The following is an 18,593-nucleotide window of genomic DNA, read 5'->3' as shown; positions in this document are numbered from 1 at the left end:
ACAGGAGTCGTTATCTTAAAAAAAGTGCAATAAAAACTAGAGAGGACATTAGAGAAGTTGAAACTTTTAATCATATCTTTGGTTATTCAGCGGCTGATCGGTTGGTTGAACTATTTGGTTGGCACATCAACTCAAAATACCCGGCTACAAATGTGATAATGGGTGATAATGTAGCTGAATTCTACTTGACGGGGAGAAAAAAATGTTTTTCCACCCACAACTCATTCAAACTGACTACTTCACTGCGATGCATAACAGTAGGGTCTCGTTTATTTTTCTCAAACACCTACACAAACTGAAAACCACAACAATTTTATACAAAAAAACAAAACTAGAGTTGCTGTTAAAAGGTAATAAATGAAGTGCACAGTAAACAGCAGTAAACAAAATCTCAAGAGGAACTTAAACTTCTATGTGGTCGGTTACTGAGTGCACATTCAAGCGCTAAAGCAGTCCACCAGCTTTTTGGAATTCCAGGGACCCGCATGGTTGCTCAGAAACCGCTGCTTGACCAGCTCTTTGACCGTCTGGTAGACGACGGCTTCCACCTATAAAACAAACCATTTACAACATTATGACATCACAAAAACCACAATGAAGCAAAGTTACAAAACACTCAATTCTCTCGCATTCACCATATCCACACTTGAGCACTGAGCATTCATTAGAGCAGCAACGATTAATCGATTAGATGTAAACTATTAAATCAATCTCCAACTATTTTGTCATTTTTTTAAAGAAAAAAAAGTAAAAATTCTCTGATTCCAGCTTCTTAATTGTGAATATTTTCTGGTTTCTTTACTCCTCTATGACAGTAAACTGAATATCTTTGAGTTGTGGTCAAAACAAGACATTCGTGGACGTCATCTTGGGCTTTGGGAAACACTGATCGTCATTTTTCATCATTTTCTGACGTTGTATAGACTAAACAACTCATCGATTAATCGAGAAAATAATCGTCAACAATGAAAATAATTGTTAGCTGCAGCCCTAGCATTCATGTAATAGTCATCTATAGTTGACACACACCTTGACGCTGTGGTAGGTGGGAAGATCCCGCAGATAGCCATGCCCACCCAGCAGTGCAACTCGGAGGAAGTAACTGTAGAGGGCTCTCTTGCAAAGTCTGCTGGAGAAGCCAGGCCCACTCACAGACGGAGAGCTGGGAAATAAGAAAATCCAATGAATGCTTCCCTATACATGTAGCAATTGTTTTTTTAATATACTGTATTATAAATGATCTAATATTTGCAAAGCCTGTTTTAGAAAATCTTGAATTCTGCACTATTTACATTCCATGTTGTTCAATTGACATCAATCTTACTTGAGATACAGACATGATTTGAGGGTATATTTGTATCCAGCTACAATATATATGATACAAATCCATCCAATAAGCTGTTGTGGTTATCTGTGCTACAAGCAAGTCATGCCTTATTGTTACACCGAAGGCTTTGTAGTGTGTGTAACACACACACACACACACACACACACTCCCTCACCAATGAGTCATAAAGAAGCTAGCCAGTTAATTAGCAGCACTGAGGGGGTGGATGGTGTCCCTTCAAGTATCCACTCATAACACCAAAAATTTGTAACTGTAAAATATGTGTTCATGCACTGCATTTAGTGACTTGCTCTTAACAATGTGTCCACCTCCAACACTATTTTGGAGGATGCAGTCTCTGCTTCAGGGGCTTAGCTGGGCTGAACATAAAAAAAAAAAAGTGTTTGGCAAGACAATTCTTCTGTTTTGCTGTTACAGCAAAAAATGTTTAAGTGTGGTCTGGCTGAGTGAGAGGAGGCAGGGTTTCCCGCAGGCAGCACTTACCACTGCTGCTAAGCGATGTCCTGGGGGAGACCCTGGGGTCGATCCCTGAGGAGCAGACCAGTGGTGAGATCTCAGTGGTGTCGATAAAGACAACATTTGGGGGTTGATATTGAGTATGACAGCATTGATAGACGCTGACGTCAGCAGATGGCTGTGCAGGAAGGCTGATATCAAGTCATTTTAAGGTCTGCTCCAAGACCGCTACAATAGCCGTGTTTCCATTCAATGAAGTGGATTTTAAGCAAATTTTTTTAAATGTCGCAAAAAAAAGAAATGTGAATTAGGCGCGTTTTCATCAACTGGTTCGGAGCGAATAAACTCAACGGCGTAGTTTTGTTAGAAGTTTGTTCTAAAGGCTTGCATGGCTGTAATCCGCATCTGCAAACAAAATAAGTCGGCTACGGTCGGAGGACGAAACCTGCCAAAATACAAAAATAAATGAATAAATAAATAACTCAATAATTAAATAAATATGTCATTAAATGTAGCAAAAATAATAATAATACAAATAAATGTAGCCATTAATTCGTTGATAAATAGTGACATAAATCTATATTTCTGATTTAATTTGCTTCTTTATTTATCTTTACTTAGTTATTTTTGCATAGTCGGCTTGGACATCTGTCCTTTTACGAGAGAATAATGGAGAGAGGTCTTCAGGAATTTGTTTCAATTGGGTAAGTTTTAATTGTTCTTTCATGTCGGCTATTATGGAACATGTTTCCTGTTGTCCGGAGATGAACACGAAGATGAAGCATTACACGTTATGGGAATATCCGAGAAACGGCTGATCAGTCATGTGAGTTAAATGTTCGCTTTGTCAGAATTCTTTTGGGCAAGGGCGTTTCCACATCCCGTTTTGCGCAACAATTATTTTTCGACAAAGGCAAAAAAACACCTCAAGCTAGCGTAAAAACTCTTTTACACAATTTGGGAAGTTTTATCGAAGTTTGGCGTTTCCATGCAGCTTATCTAATGCTATACTTCAAAATGAATATACAATATGTGAATTGAAACATGGCTACTGTCTACAGCCCATGATATTCCTCGTCCCACTCAAAACTTCTTTTTTTTTTTTTTATTACTAATACATTCCACGTATAATGTATTCTTCTAGGCAGAATTTAAGAGATTTGGGTACGAGCCAAGGCTTTAGGAAACCATTAATTGCTTCAGTGTTGAAAACAATATTTAGAAGAAGCTAGATTGAATTGGCATGCTACTTTTACATCACTAAACTAAAGAAGTCTCATACGACGGAAGCAGCTTCTCCGTTCGTTTTCACACTATAATTTGTGTTTTTGTTCAGTAGGTGTTCTTGCCATCCTTTCACCTCCCCCTGCACACTTTATGTCCTGTATTCTTGCCCTTAAATTTATTCTGTTCTTTTTCAGGGAGCCTATTTTTCATTGTCTATTTATAGTTTTATTGTTTGGAACGTCCTGCAGAGCTCATCCTGACACTTTAAACCACGGCGTCGCCTAAAACTAATAGTTCAGGCTGCGGGACGGAAGCTGAAATACGCAGCAGCACTGCGAGGCGCCAAGCAGGATCTCAAATCTATTTTGGGCTGTAATCTCTCTGCTCAAGGACAACACAGCCTCCGGTGAGAGCCATGTCTGTGTCCCTCTCTAGCTACTGGACATCAGCAGTTGTCTGCGGCTCCAAAACCAAGAGATGGCAGGAGCCCCAGGCCTCGCTGAGACTGTCAGACAAGCACACTGCATCAGGCACTGCCAGCAGTTCTGTACTCCATCCCTGGAACTGGCTGCAGGAGTGTAAATGAGGTAAGCTTTCAGTCGGGTCAAGACTCTCTGCAAGAGTACAGGACCTCATGCTTGTCCCACATTTTTGATGCAGGGACAAGTTGTTGTTATCTTATGCAGTTTGCAAAAAGACAATGTGCAAAATATTGATTTCTTGTACATGCGTCTGCATCTTACCCGTCAATGACGAAGCCATCGTTACTGTCCAGAACTTCGACATCCTTGTCTCCGAGGCACCAGTTGACGCTGAGGTTGTTGTGCTGCGGGGAGGTCACAGCAGGCCCCACGTAGTCGCCACAGAGAAAGAAGATGTTGTGTTTTCCGTAGAATGGCGGCAGAAAGTCCTCCCATCCGTTACCCAGTCGCATGTTGGTGATATCAGACACGTCCTCATTCAAGTGCTTCTGGCCCCCTAAATAAACACAACAATTAAATCTCACTAAGCTCTAAAAAGCTTTCAAGAATTTACAAAACACACACAGGTGAAAGAAATGAATCCATGTAACTAGGGCTGTCAAAGTTGACGCGATAATAACGAGCTAACGTATATTTGTTAAGTCATACTGGCGTCATATGAAACTACAAATCCTAAGGAATCCATTGGTACCAACCATGTCATACTAGCTTGGCACGAAGGAGGTTAAATGATGCTCCAAACTTGCGCAAAATTGTTGCTAGGAAAAACTGGCATGGCCATTTTCAAAGGGGTCCCTTGACCTCTGACCTCAAGATATGTGAATGAAAATGGGTTCTATGGGTACCCACAAGTCTCCCCTTTACAGACATGCCCACTTTATGATAATCACATGTAATAAATAATTGCTTTAAATCTCTTTACCTAGCACCAAGCTGGTGATGTAGAGTGGCTGGATGAAGTGGCTCAGTAGTGCACCCTGCACCCCAGTGACAGTCCAGCGGCACAACTTGTCACTACCTGACATGCAGCAGACTTTGGCACCCCAGAGACTCGGGTCAAGGTAAGCTACAGGGACCAGCAGGCCCTTGGCATGATACTGCAGCTTCATAGCGGTCCAGATATCAAGCGCAGGGCCCCTAAACAGGACACAATGTTGTATTTTACTCATTTAGATACCATTCTATCCCAGAGCAAAAAAATCTTATATTCCATTTCTGCTAATAAACCTCTTGAAATGTTACACACAGTTCCTTTAAGGAAATGTACTGATAATAATAATGAGTGTTTTACAACTTTTGTAGGATGCCACTATTCTCAGAAGTCAAATCTAGTGTTTTGGAATGAAAACCTTAATTTCTATAATTTCAAGGCATTTAACATTCGCAAAAAATACTGCTTTCAACAAATCCCAAAGGCGGAAATAACAGTACTTGAAGTAGAAGTTCTTCGCTGCTCCTTCAGGACACTGATTGGTGTAGAGATGCAGACTGGTCTTGGGTTTGAGCTGAAGCTGGTGGCTGTCTGCGCTGCTCTCAAAAACACAGTTCTCCTTGGCCCTTGGATCGGCATCAAAGAACAGCAGAAGCTGTTTGTACAGAAACCTGAACACAAGCCAGAAAATAACCATTCTGACTTTGAGCCACAACCGGCACATTCAATGCACCAGAAGCACCATGAATGGTACAAGACAGTGAGCGTGCTGGTCCAGACTGCCTGCTCTAAGAAAAGATAAGATATTCCTTTATTAGTCCCACAGTGGGGACATTTGCAAGAGGGGAATGGGCACATCATGATTTCAATCTGAATTTTCATGAGTAAAAGGCAATATTTTTACAATTTATTAGTATTTAAAGTTAAGATTTTGTAAATCAGGGCCCTTGTTGGAAGTAGGGCCGGGCAATATGACGATATATTTCGTCAAAACGATATAAAAATGTCTATTGTATATATTTTCTGTGTTGTTTCAATAGGCTAGGCCTATATTTATTTGTTTTTTATCTAAAATTTCAATTAAAACTTATGTTCATTCTGAACTCAAGCTCTTAAAACAAGAAAAATACTCTTCATTTGTCAATTATTTAATTCACACAGGACTATTGATTGAATTACCAGAAAACATGCTATATCGTGATATATATCGAGATATGAAATTACCTATATCATGATAGAAGATTGTGGCCATATCGCCCAGCCCTAGTTGGAAGTCATATTAGCCATTTTGTACCTTTTGAGAGCCCGTCTGGCGATGATGATGGCGTGGCAGTCGTGGACCATCGTCCCATTGTAGCAAAGCCACTTGGTGCAGCTTGATCGGCCAGCTCCCAACGCCACCACCTCGTAACGCTCGCATGTACGATCCGCTGTATCCAGCACTTCTGTAGGAAAATTACAAACAGACGGACATTTTTAAAAAGAAGTAAAGAATAAAGAAAAATAAACTGCTCATTCAAAAAAAAAAAAAAACTGTCCTAACCTAAGTTGCTTACCTCTTATCAAGACAAATGCTGCCATGTGGCTCTTGCAGCCATGGAAATCAGGACACATCTTCAGGAGGCTGTCAAACTTCTCACTACTTATCGCTGCCATGTGATCCTTGTGCCAGTCAGTTCTCCAAACTAGAAAGATACAAATAAAACCAAAAAGACAGCGATGTAATCAGGGACATCATCATGTTAGTGCTATTCTGAAAACCCTATCAGATACGAGTGATGAGTAGTAGTGTTCGCCTTGAGCATTTTTATAAGATACTATTGCTCTCGGGGCACAGGTTAGCGGCTGAGTAAAGATTTACCACAAACAAGTCAGATTGTTTTTCACATTTACTTACTTATATCGCTATGGTTTCACTCTGTAAAACAAACAATGTCGCAGCACAGATAAAAACTCTGATGTACTATATAGGCTGTTGCTTTACAGTGCTACAATATACTGTATACCATCCATCTCCGACTCTGCGTGTAACCACAAAACAAAAAGATATACGACCAGAAATGCAATAACAGAAATGTAATTTTTCATTTTCTGCCTTCTGCTTCAACTTGTATTTTTCCTGGATATGTAGCAGTGCAACAGGTCTGACCCTGAAGCAAACAGTCATATACTTGTGCTTACTAAAGATCTAGTTACAGAGACTTTAATTGTAAATCCACTACTGCACCTTCAGTCTTTGTGCTCTTGTCTGGATCTTTGCAGTACTTGATCTGATCCAGGACGAGCTCTTCAACCGACGGTATGCTTCCAGCGGGCGACATACCACGGAGAGAGAGGGCAGCGTGGTCATCATCGGAGTCTTCATCCTGAGACAAACAAAATCATTCTGGTAAAAAAAAAAACGTGGTTTTCTCTTCTCATCAACCTTGAACCTACTTCTCTAGTGTTAATTTAGGAAAACGTGTAGTTGTCAAGACACCGTCGGCGCATGTAAACAGACTGTTAATGAGACAAGAAGGAGCATATAAGTGTGAGATTAACGTTGAGGATGTATTCCTGTTGATCACACCTTAAGTGACAAAGTGGCTGCTTGATGGTTTTGAACTCTCCCAGTTAGCTGAATAGTATCAACTAGCAAGCACTGCCTTAATAAGTAATCTGCTGGGATTTCACTTTGGTGTCAGATTTTCAAATTATACTGTCATTTCAGGTTGTCTGTGAAGGACACCTTCCACATGAAAGCAGAGAATTGCATATAAAAGGTTGCATATAAGGCTTTCTTCACAGGAAATTGGCTACTGGAGGCTGAGTCTGACAGATGCTGATCACATCTGTTCTTTTGGAATCAAATACCTAGGTGAAAATAACCCATTTGACATATGGACTAAGTAGAGGAAAAACCCTGATATTACCTCTTTCCATTTATTTACCTCATCTTCCAACAGGATGTCGCCAGAATCAAGTTTATCTTTGAGTTTCTGGATAGAAGCCCTCTCGGTACCGGGTCCGTCACCTCCTTCGGGAAGTAAAGCCTCTTTTCCTTGGGCATGGTCTCCTGAAGCAGATATGTCTTTACTAAGATGGAAACATAAACAGTGAAAAGATTTAACATTGTAAATTGAGCCATCAAAATGTCTGAATGAATGTAAACGAACATTCGCACATGCCAAAATATCACAACAGCAGCTAAACAGTTAGATCACATGTCAAATTAAACGAGGCTGCTATATATATTTTTTATTTTTCTCACCACCATTTTCAATCTATATCTATATCTAATTCTCTGCACATTTTGGCTGTTGGAAGGAGGGTGAGATTCAAGAGCAAAGCATCATTACAAGGCTCACCAGTGCCTAATAAACCGTTTTTCTCTACTTGCATGAAGCATGGAGGAATAGCCTGTGGACTCTCAAATGCTGCTTGAATTTACATTTCAGGTCTTCAGCTGAAAACCTCTCAAAGATTTTTGGGGATATTTTGATCTTTAATTCAAGGTAGAGTTTTGGTTGCCAATTTTATAGTTAACCTTTCAGCACGCACCGGGGCGGTGTGCGGCCGAGTGTGAAGCGGTCGGGATGAGAATCATTACCTCCGAGTCTGAGGTCACGGTTCTCTGACGGAAAACGATGGATTGCAATCCTCCGGGTTGGGAGTGAGTCACTGCCCCAAGAGAGGGAGTTCAAGTATCTTGGGGTCTTGGTCACGAGTGAGGGTAAAAATGGAACGGGAGATAGACAAGCGGTTCGGTGCGGCGTCAAGCAGTTATTGTGGTAAAGAGAGAGCTGAGCCAGAAGGCAAAGCTCTTGATTTACCAGTCCATCTATGTTCCAACCCTCACCTATGGTTGGGTAGAGACTAAAAGAATGAGATTGCAGATACAAGCAGCCGAAATGAGCCTCCTCCGTAGGGTGGCTGGGCTCAGCCTTAGAGATAGGGTGAAGAGCTCAGACATCCGAAGGGAGCTCGGAGAAGAGCCGCTGCTCCTTCGCTCCGAAAAGGGCCAGCTGAGGTGGTTCAGGCATCTGATCAGCATGCCTCCTGTACGACTCCCTTTGGAGGTTCTCTGGGCTGGGTATACCCAGCACACGTCTGGAATTCCCTGCTAAGACTGATTTCCCCGGCAACAGGTAAGCAGAAGAAAATGGATGGATGGATAGTTGACAGAAAAGACAAATAGGATGACTAAGGCAACAAAGGTTCAGAGCAGATTCAAATCAAGTACATGATATGTGTCACAACCAAATGGGCCAGTGGGTTGTTTACTGTAACTATGGCTCCTCTCATTAATGAGCTTCAGTAACTGACAGTGTGTGTCCAATTTTGGACTGGAAACACTCGCCAGCAGGCACCTCACCTGCCCGATCTGAAACCTCAGTAACAAGCAGCCGTAACAAAGCCAAATCACTGTTGACAAAGAAACAGTTACAGCTTGGTTTTCTAGAGTTATAGAGCGCTGCATCACCGGAAAAACCCCCCAACAATAACGAATAACATCCTGAAGTGAAAAAGAGAAACAGTCAAGTCAGGCCCAATGCAAGAGTGAGAACAGTAACAGTGCATCTCGCAGCCAGTCAGACATCTTGGGTCATCTAGGTCTTGCTGTACCGAGAGCCAATTCAAAGTCTGGAGAAGCTGCCTTTAGTTTTTATGGCCCTAGCTGCTGGAGTAGCCTCCCCTCTTATTTCTTTTTAAAAAATGGCCCTAAACATTTCTTCTTCTTTTTCTGTTGTCTTCCAGTAACGCGCAATACATCCTTTGAATTGTCTAACCTATATGTGAGTCTTCCTGTATGCTTGTTGTGAATGTATATTACCATTATTGCTTCGTAATTATTAATGTAGTTGTATTGTTATCATCATCATTATCAGTATATATTTTCTCTCTCTCTTCCTCCTCCTCTCTATACTTGTTCCATCTCTTATTTTTCTGCTTAATCTTCATGTAAAACGCATTGTGTTTCCCCCCCTGGGTATGTAAATGTGCTATATATAAAGCTTGCCCTGTCTAGTGTTACTCGAACTGTAATACAACACTGCCACTTTTTTCATTACCTCAGCCCAGTAGCACCACCATAAACGGGCACGTCGTCATCTGTCAGCTGGACCCGAGGACGGCGAAGGTGCAGGCTCGGGTCAAAGTCTGGCAGAGTCTGAAAACTAGCAGCACCTCTTCTTGGGCTGTATTTGAATGCTTCCTGATCCGCCATGCTTTCCAAGAAGCCTGTAAAAAAAAAAAATATTTTAAGTTAGTGTGACGGTTGCAGCATTAAACTGTGACAAAATGCCTCATTTGACAAATGATGCTGTGTTATTGGCGGAGATACCACAATCACTAGCAGGATACAATCATCTGCATGCCTAACAAACTGCTGCAGTTTTAGCTGCTGCAGTATGTCCCATATTGTGTGTGTGTTTACTCTGATTATACTTCCAAAAATACCTGATGCAACAGATTATATATTGTTTGCAACTATAAATTGAGCTTTTTATGTTTACTGAGTAAATAACTGAAATTAATTTTCCTCATTTTTGGGCAGCGTGGGTTTATTTCATGGACGGTAAAATATCTGCTTTCATTAAATTATGAATAGTGAATAGGATAAGCGGTTACAGATAATAGATGGATGGATGGATGGATATTTTATGGATTTTTTTAAGAAGAAAATATGCTTATATATTATATACTTTTATAATTACCTGGATGGTAGTGTGTGTGTTTTCTCAAGGTGTCCCACTCACCAGTTGACCTTCACAGTGACCTATACGATGATTGTTTACCAAGCATTATGTATGAATATGGAATTTGATGAAGTTTAACTATTAATACTCAAATGTAAATACTGTACATATACCAGCAGTAAGCGAGACAATCATCTTGTTTATAGACAACAAATTACATGATGTATTTTCATGCTGCAGCAGGAAAAACAAGTAAAACATTTTTTGCAAATCTGAGATGGATTATTTCTAAAACGACTTTGATCCTTGTTGGGTTTATAAACTGGGTGATACAAGTGTTAACATTCCAAAAACTAGGTACTGATCCATCACCTTCAGTTACACAGCAGCACCGTGCTCATGCGCGCTCTTATTTTGAAAATGGCAACTTCCGGTCGCAGAATATGAATTTGCAGTGAGCACCATGCTGAGCGCTAACTAACAGTTAAATCATTGTTTTTCTCAGTACTTTCTGCCATTGTTAACGCTACACCAAATGATTAACCAGTCTAACTAATTGATGATAAAAAAAATACCCGTTAATAGCCTAATATGAGTGTATTTAGGTTAGTTAGGCCTAATCAAACTCCTACCAAATTCGTAGCTAGCTAGCTGGTTACCACTGGCAACCGTCTCCAGACTAAGGTAAAACAAACGTGGTGTTTTGTATGACGTTAATCGATTTAACTTCCAATACATAGTGGTCAGATATTACTCAAAAGTTTACCTTCAAGGTGATCCTCAAAACTTGAGTGAGACGAGTCGCGTTTTGTGTCCACCTGTCTGGATCCAGAGCCGTGGAGAGGACTGTTTTGTTTTGGGGGGATGAACCTGAACTGGCAACCTTAGAGGTAAGTGATGGAGGATGTTTTGATTAATTTTGTGGTGCAATTAGTTCAAGTTGTGTGTTTATTATATGATTTAAAAGAAACTTGCAGCCTAATATTTCCATTTTGACTCTAAAAACAGGTACACTGTATTGACAAAAGTATATGGACACCTGTCACTTGAACATTACACCCATATGTGATTGTTGAATATCTCATTCCTAAACCATGGGCATTAATATGCTGCTAGAATAGCCTTCCTTCTGGGAAGACTTTCACTGTTGTCAAGTTCTTTAACACTAAACTCATTATGTATTGAAGCACAAGTGTTTTGTCATGTTTGAACTGCTGCTATTGTCTAAATATCACTGTATGCCATGGCATTAAGATTTCTATGGCAAGCTGTTTTACCATTTAAAGGGGCTGTTTGTAACAATCAGAAATGCTTGTTAACAGCGACACCTGTGGCCGTTAAGTCAACGAAAGTCAGCGTCGGGCTCGCGCTTGTGCTCGCTCTTAATAAACATGAACGAGCATCACTTCAAAACAGTGAGGCGACACACGTCAGCTAAAACCACAATATCACTCTATATTTCACCTGCTTGGCAGTAATGTTAGCTGACCAGACGAAGGTCTCTCCATGAATCACTGCTGATCCTAGTGTTGGCTTTTCCTGCTTCAGCCTCCCGACCGTGGTCAGAAGGAAGAGGGGAGACACTGGAGTTTTGGTTGGAGACGATAACGTTTTTTGTCACACGCGAGCGAGCATGGGACACCGACCTGGATTGATTTATACGTGTAAGAAGTTATAAACAGTCCCTTTAATAGCTAGGCTAGACATTCATTAGAGATATCTGTCATTTTGCCTAGTCAAAACTGTAATTCAATATATCTGTAATTCTATTTTGACTTGGCAAACTCTAATTTTAGATATCCGTAATTACATTTTGACTAGTAAGATTAATACTTTTGCCATTCATGTGTATGGGGTTTCTCATTACAGATATCTACAATTCAGTTGCGGATATCCGCAATGTGAATTACAGATATCCACAACTGAATTATGACTAGTCATAATTCCAGTTTCAGATATCTACAATTTAATTCTGACTAGTCAGTTTCCAGATCAAGATATTTTTTAATTCCCCTCAATTCAAGATATCTACATTGCCCTTTTTAGATATCTAAAATTCAATTTTGACTAGTCAGAATGACGTTGTAGATATCTTGAACTGGAATTACTCAAATTTATGTTGTAGATATAAGTTTGCATCTGTGAATATCTTTCCAAACTATCCAAGTTAGCAAAGGCTTGTGCTGCTAACGCTGTTCAAATGCTTTGTTGGGCCAGTATCCAAGAAGGGAAGTCTTGCATGAGCAACGTCACGCACAACAACTCTGACTAGTCATAATGACTTTTGAAATATCTGTAACTGTTATTTAGGATAGTCAAAACTGAATTACAGATATCTACAATTGTCATTTAGGATGAGTGACGAGTCGAGGGTCGTTTTCAGTGACATCATTGCAGATATCTGTAATTACAGATATTTCTAACTGTTGTTTTAACTAGTCAAGAATGACGTTATAGATGTCTTGAATAGGAATTCTGACTAGTCATATCTCTCATGTTAATGCCGGATAGTCAAGCTTAGCTATTAAATGTTAAAACGGCTTGCCATAAGATTTGTGTATAAAGCACATGCATGATATTTGGTTGTCAAATGGGCATATAAAATTAGACAAATACTTGGATGCAACTCAAAAAGCACATGATGAAATCAGGAAAATGACCAAGGGGAATGTCCGCTCATGTGTTACACACATAGCTGAGTAAATATCACAGTTTCAAATCTCTATTTACACTGTGAGATCTGTGTGGATGTCACCATATCGGTGGAATTTAGATTGAATGGGGGGAAATGAAAAATGCGGATCAGTCATGTTTTATGTATAGACGCAGTAAATAAGCAAATAGGTACAGAATGGTGTGGTGATTTCTATGAATTTTAAATCTGTTGCGCTGCACACACACACACATACACACTCATTCCTACCAATATAAACACCAAAAGTATATGCGCTGAAAAGCTCCCATGATGAAATGAGTTTGCGGTTGTACAAATTAAATCCCTCACACACACACTTTACTAAGCCTAGGCCTATAAGTGTGTGGCGTTATTTGCAGAAGAGAAATGTTCCCCTGATCATTGTGCATTTTAAGACTGAACTCTATTTCTATTCCCTTCACCTCTAGAGAAAGCCTTCATATCAGTCTCTCCTGAGCCAAATGAGGCTTTCATATGAGCGTATGTGTGTGTGTGCGTATGTCACATTGTGTCTGTGTTTCACATGAGACTCTGAAATGTTAAGTCACTCCCATCTCAAGAGAGCCTGCTGAGGCGCAATGGAAAACTATCCCATGTGTCATCTTCATTTTAAATACCACCTATTCCCTCCATGACTCCCCTTTCTTTGTCTCTTTTTATTCCCTATTCTCTCCCTATCTATGTATTTCTTTCTTTTTTTTTTTTTGCTTTTCACACCCACACACTCGCTCCCAGAGAGATTTCCCTGCTTATTTTTTTTAATGGAGAAAAAAAAAAATGAAATATAGGCCTACAGAACACCGTAGAGCTTGATTCAATATATATTTTTTTTCAGCTCAGGGACAGTGTTTCCCAAATATATTGTCACAGCTTTTGTGTTGGAATATGGACAGGCAGCAAAACTGTGAAATATTAAGCCCGTTGACAATTTTTCTAAACATATGTCATTGTGTGTGTGTGAGAGTGTGATTGTGTTGGTGCGCTTGCATGTCTATGTGTGAAAAAAAACACCACTAGGCACGGTTGATGAGCGTTGTTTGTTATTGATGCTCGACTGTCAGGGACAACACTGCAATGTATTAATTTATGCTAATTAGCGCTGGAAATGGAAACCTGAATTTCGACCAACTAGATTTTCCCTCTGTGCTTAACAATGATTTTCCCTCTGGCGTCCACCATGTGTAGCTGCTGCAGTGTTGTGTGTATTCATTCTGGTTATACCTACAAGACTGTCATTACCTGAAAAAAAATAGCTGATGCAACAGCTTATACTATATTAATGTAGCAACATCAGCAGCATTTTTGTTTGCAACTAAGTTGAGCTTTATATGTTTACAAAGTAAATAACTGATATTAATGTCAGAAAATGGTGAAAAATGTCAATCAGTGTTTCCCAAAGCCCAAGACGACATCCTCAAATGTCTTGTTTTGTCCACAACTCAAAGATATTCAGTTTACTGTTATAGAGGAGTAAAGAAACCAGCAAATATTCACACTTAAGAAGCTGGAATCAGAGAATTTTGACTTTTTTTTCTTAAAAAAACATTACTCAGACCGATTTAAAGGGACTGTATGTAAGTTTTTTACATGTTTTTTTCTCTACAGGACTAACAGTGTAAAACCAAAGCTAACGTTCGGTTAGAAATGGAGTCCGCTAACGCCAACAAACAACCAGCCTCCACCACAACTCAGACTCCAACACAAACTCCACAGAAGCACAAAAAAAACAAAGTTATATCTAGTGAAGCCCGTCTTGCAAAACAGGAATGTGACCGACGTCGGGGGAAAACTAGGATCAACATCAGTCGGGCCTTCGATTCCTGGACGGACTTCGTTTGGTTTTGGGTATTAAAACGGACCCTGAGCTGTTCTATTGGACAGGTACAGTGAGCTAACATTACTGCCAAGCATGTGAAATATATAGTGATATTGTGGTTTTAGCTGTCAATCAGTCTCGTGTGTGTAGCCTCACTGTTTTGACCGATAAGCGCGAGCAACAGGAGGCTGACTGTCGTTGACTTAATGGCCACAGGTTTCACTGTTAACAAGCAATTTCTGATTCTTACATAGAGCCTCTTTAATCAATTATCAACATAGTTGGTGATTAATTTAATAGTTGACAACTAATCACTTAATGCTTGCAGCTCTAACTGAAATTCATTTTTCTCATTTTAGACAGTGTGGGTTTATTTCATGGATAGTAAAAATATCTGCATCATTGAATCATGAATATTGGTCCTTTGTAACCATCTCTTATTCTTTGACTTTTGGACAGTAAATATTGGCATATTTGACATTATCCACCCAATTTATAGTGTGATATTTTATGGATTTTTTTAAGAAGACAATACACCTTCTTTACTTAATTACATGGATGGTAATGTGTGTCTTTTTCTCAAGGTGACCTTTGTGACCTACATGATGATTGTTTATCAGGCATTTTGTATGTATAGGATTTTGATGAAGTTGAATTATTAATACTTAAATGTAAATACTGTGTTCAATCATTTATGGCACAAGTAACTGCACAGAGGCCATGAATTTCTAAAAAAATTTAATAAATGTAATGTAATTAATGTATTGCTTTTCATAGGAAGTTAAAGGTTCTGCCTCGCTAACATCTCTGTAATGCAACATTTGCGGCTACATCTCTTTTTATTCTGCTGGGCGAAAGAATGACATCAGACTGGGTTATTGTGCTCTTCCAAAAAAGAAAACTTTGACATACTTGTACAGCGTAAGCCTCTCATTCTCACCTAACTGTATCAGACTCGCTGGTGAATAAAATATGAAATTCGGAAATCTGAAACTGATTTCCAACTGGGTCACTGCCTCCATGCACAACTGAACAGGGATAATTGGACATTCATATTTTTTTCCCCTAAATGCATTTGACAGGCTTTTCCCCAGGCTCACCACTAGAGGGTAAAAGTCCTTCGCTCACTCACTCTCTCAGTTTATTTCTGATACTCACACATGACCTACAAATCAGCAGCATCAGGCAGAAGAGAGGGAACAGAGAGAAGAAGGGTTTAGGATCCAGCCCTGCTTTCCTAAAATTATAATTAGGACTTTTATCAGATATCAGAGGACAATAAGAGGCAATTTCACGTATTGAAAGAACATAGACAATGATAAGAAGTGACATCCTATGTAGGATTTTTAAATACATATAATTTGGCCACAATTGATTTCCAATTCACGGATCTTCAGAATGCATGTCCGCCTCTGAAAAACATGCACACTACATTATGTTTCTAAAAATATATTGGAAATCTGATTGAAATAGCTAAATCTACTTGGTGGATTATTAATACATTTTCCACACATATTCATGGTTCTCATATGTATCCTGATGACTTTAGTGATCTCATGACTTTTTGGTTGTGTCTAGAAGGTAACTCTTAAATTGCGAAAACTTGCAAAAACATGCAAAATCTCTTGCGAGACTTGCTGTCCCAACCTTAACCAGTCGACGTCCATATCTAAATTGAACCTTTCAAGGTCAATGCCTAACCTTAAAGCTGCAGTGGATAGAAATGGAGCAAATATGATTTAAAAAAAGTTATTTTTATAAAACGGTCCCTGACAGTAGTGCATGAGACAGGTAATCTGAAAAAAAATCCTGTTGCTCTGTGTCCTCTGGTGTCCTCTGGTGTTCCTAACGGCATCTGCAAGATTTCACAGACCGGAGGAGAACAACCAATCAGAGCCGCGCTGGAGCCTGACATCTCTGAACAGCTGTCAATCACTCGCAAACTCCGATCAAATCAATCAATCAAACTTTATGTATATGATAAATGCAATTCAAAGTGCTGTACAGACGATTGACAAAAATGTAGAGTGTTAAAAATGGATAGAAATGATCAAAATAGGCGGCGCTGATCAAATATGAATCAATATTCTGTTACTGTAATGCCTATTTCTTGCATAAAATGTTTTCAGAAACATCTTGCAGTGTACTGTTCAGCTGTAAAATAAGAAAGTTTGTGACCCAACAGCCATGTTGAGGAAATACCAAGCACCGCCCACCAACCACTGTGTCATTTTACAGCTAAACAGTACACTACAAAATGTTTCTGAAAACATTTGAGACGAGAAATAATATAGAATAATACAGAATATAAATGATCTGTGATTTGGCCAAAGTCTCCCGTCATGGGCTAGATATTTCAAAGCCTGAAAACCGAGCCATGAGGAGGTGCAGAAGTATCTCTCAGAGCACTTGAATTACAATATGCTGAAATGCAGGTCACAATTTTTCCAATACAATGACAATTCCAAATCAGCCGCAACTGTACTTCAGTGCTAATCAGCAAATGTTACCATGCGAACATGCTAAACTAAGATGATGATGGTAATCTTGTGTGATTTTCAGAGTGACGTATGAAAGGGGTTTGTGACTGTGTGTGTAGAAAAACTAGACAGGTGGTCGCGTGCACACTCAACACAACACCTGTGTTGTCTTTTTTAATCTGAGGAACAGCGGTGGATTGTAGAGAGAGACACAGATCAAGCTCTTTCACCGGCGCATGAAGAAAGAGACTGGTGTTGATTCTGTTTTTGATGTGCTGCCATCCAACTGTGCTGGGCAGAATCTCAAAAAGGAGGTGGCTGTTGATATTAGGATGCACACAGTGGTCTTAATATCAGCTACACTAGAAGCACAAGGCGATAACTGACACATACTGGGCAGGCCTCTAAATCTAATCAGGGAGGAGGGAGACAGCAAAAATTGATTATGCACTTATTTCCGTTGTCCTTCCGCTCATTTTTTCTCTCTCGGCAGACAGAAACTGAAGGGTTGAGAGTTTATAAGGAGCTTTTTTATTGAGTCGATGGTGCTCAGTGCTTCTTCTTCTTTCTTTATCTCCCATACAGTCTCCCCCTGACTCTGTGTAGCTGCTGCTTCATGCATCTTTAAAAGATGAGAGGGAGGCTCCACTTTCTCACGCCATGTATGACGAGGAGGGAGAAAGCACGAGGCAGATGAAGGAGAAACAGTAGGTGCCTAACCCACATACGGTATACACACGCACACACTCTACTACAATATCTTATATAAAACATCCTTTGTCTCTTTTTTTTTTACTTGGTGTCGTGAGGTATTCCCCAAATCCTCTGCATTTCGTGCCGCTCTCGGTGAATCTCATCAGGATAATTATTCGCGCACAGGCATCCGAGGCACGAGCATCTGCCTCTCCTTCTGTTGACCTCCCCCTGCCTCCCCCTCATTTTTTACTTTCCCATCCTCCTCTCGAACACACCTTTCACTTCTTTTCCCATCCTTGTCATCCTCCTTCTCTCTAACTCTTCTCCTCTCCTTATGCTCAAGCCCATTTCTTTGTTAACTAGAGCATCTCTCCCATTTATTAGCCATTTCACAGTCTTTGCAAATTACAAACGTATTCTACATAAAGGGGGGAAGAAGTGATGCAAGGGGGGGTGGACAGGTGACAGGCAGAAAAGCACAGATTTGCAGAGAATATTATAGAAAATATGCCTCAAAGAATAAGGGGGAATATGGACATTTTTGATCGGTTATACCAAAAATGTTGCAATCAGATACTCATTCAAGCCGTGCTTGTAGGGCTGCACAATAAATCGAATATTAATCACAATGAAGATTTTGGCTTCCCACAATTAAATGAACATGATCGACTGCAATGTTGACATTTAAAATGCTTGCTCCGCTTATAGAAAACTCTGCTGTATAAATCAAGCATTTCCTAAACTAACAGCTAGAGATGAACCGTCAATCAGCAGCCGATCGAGC

General features: G+C 39.9%; 1 protein-coding gene and 1 long non-coding RNA gene across 4 annotated transcripts; one reads left to right on the top strand and one right to left on the bottom strand.

Annotated features, from left to right (window-relative positions):
* Positions 1–243: 243 nt before the first annotated feature.
* On the bottom strand, positions 244–11,019 carry adad2 (adenosine deaminase domain containing 2). 3 transcript variants are annotated; one of them, XM_037749309.1, is made up of 11 exons: positions 10,889–11,019; positions 9,496–9,664; positions 7,375–7,519; positions 6,672–6,810; positions 6,001–6,129; positions 5,739–5,889; positions 4,945–5,115; positions 4,436–4,650; positions 3,775–4,009; positions 1,030–1,162; positions 244–548 (listed from the first exon to the last, which is right to left on the bottom strand). In XM_037749309.1, exons 2-11 carry the CDS (start codon positions 9,648–9,650, stop codon positions 438–440), a joined length of 1,584 nt encoding a protein of 527 aa, XP_037605237.1. In that variant the 5' UTR covers positions 9,651–9,664; positions 10,889–11,019; the 3' UTR covers positions 244–437. The 3 variants fall into 3 exon arrangements, with proteins under 3 accessions (XP_037605237.1, XP_037605236.1, XP_037605238.1); XM_037749308.1 differs by lacking the exon at positions 10,889–11,019 and adding an exon at positions 10,755–10,860; XM_037749310.1 differs by lacking the exon at positions 10,889–11,019 and adding an exon at positions 10,141–10,267.
* On the top strand, positions 10,396–18,460 carry LOC119476105. The gene is made up of 3 exons (XR_005203942.1): positions 10,396–10,806; positions 10,955–11,012; positions 17,699–18,460. It is a non-coding gene; the product is annotated as an uncharacterized LOC119476105 (long non-coding RNA).
* The last annotated feature ends 133 nt before the right edge of the window (positions 18,461–18,593 follow it).

This window comes from Sebastes umbrosus, chromosome 17, assembly GCF_015220745.1.
Source record: "Sebastes umbrosus isolate fSebUmb1 chromosome 17, fSebUmb1.pri, whole genome shotgun sequence".
NCBI lineage: Eukaryota > Metazoa > Chordata > Actinopteri > Perciformes > Sebastidae > Sebastes > Sebastes umbrosus.
Note: the sequence above shows the minus strand (reverse complement) of the source record. Positions and strands in the feature narration are given on the sequence as shown.

Coding starts and splice junctions, on each gene's coding strand:
- adad2 (XM_037749308.1), bottom strand. CDS start 10,860: ATGTATTGGAAGTTAAATCGATTAACGTCATACAAAACACCACGTTTG. Junction 9,665..10,754: donor GCTAGCTAGCTACGAATTTG/GTAGGAGTTTGA, acceptor TTTTTTTTACAG/GCTTCTTGGAAAGCATGGCG. Junction 6,130..6,671: donor CAAGAGCACAAAGACTGAAG/GTGCAGTAGTGG, acceptor GTATCTTTCTAG/TTTGGAGAACTGACTGGCAC.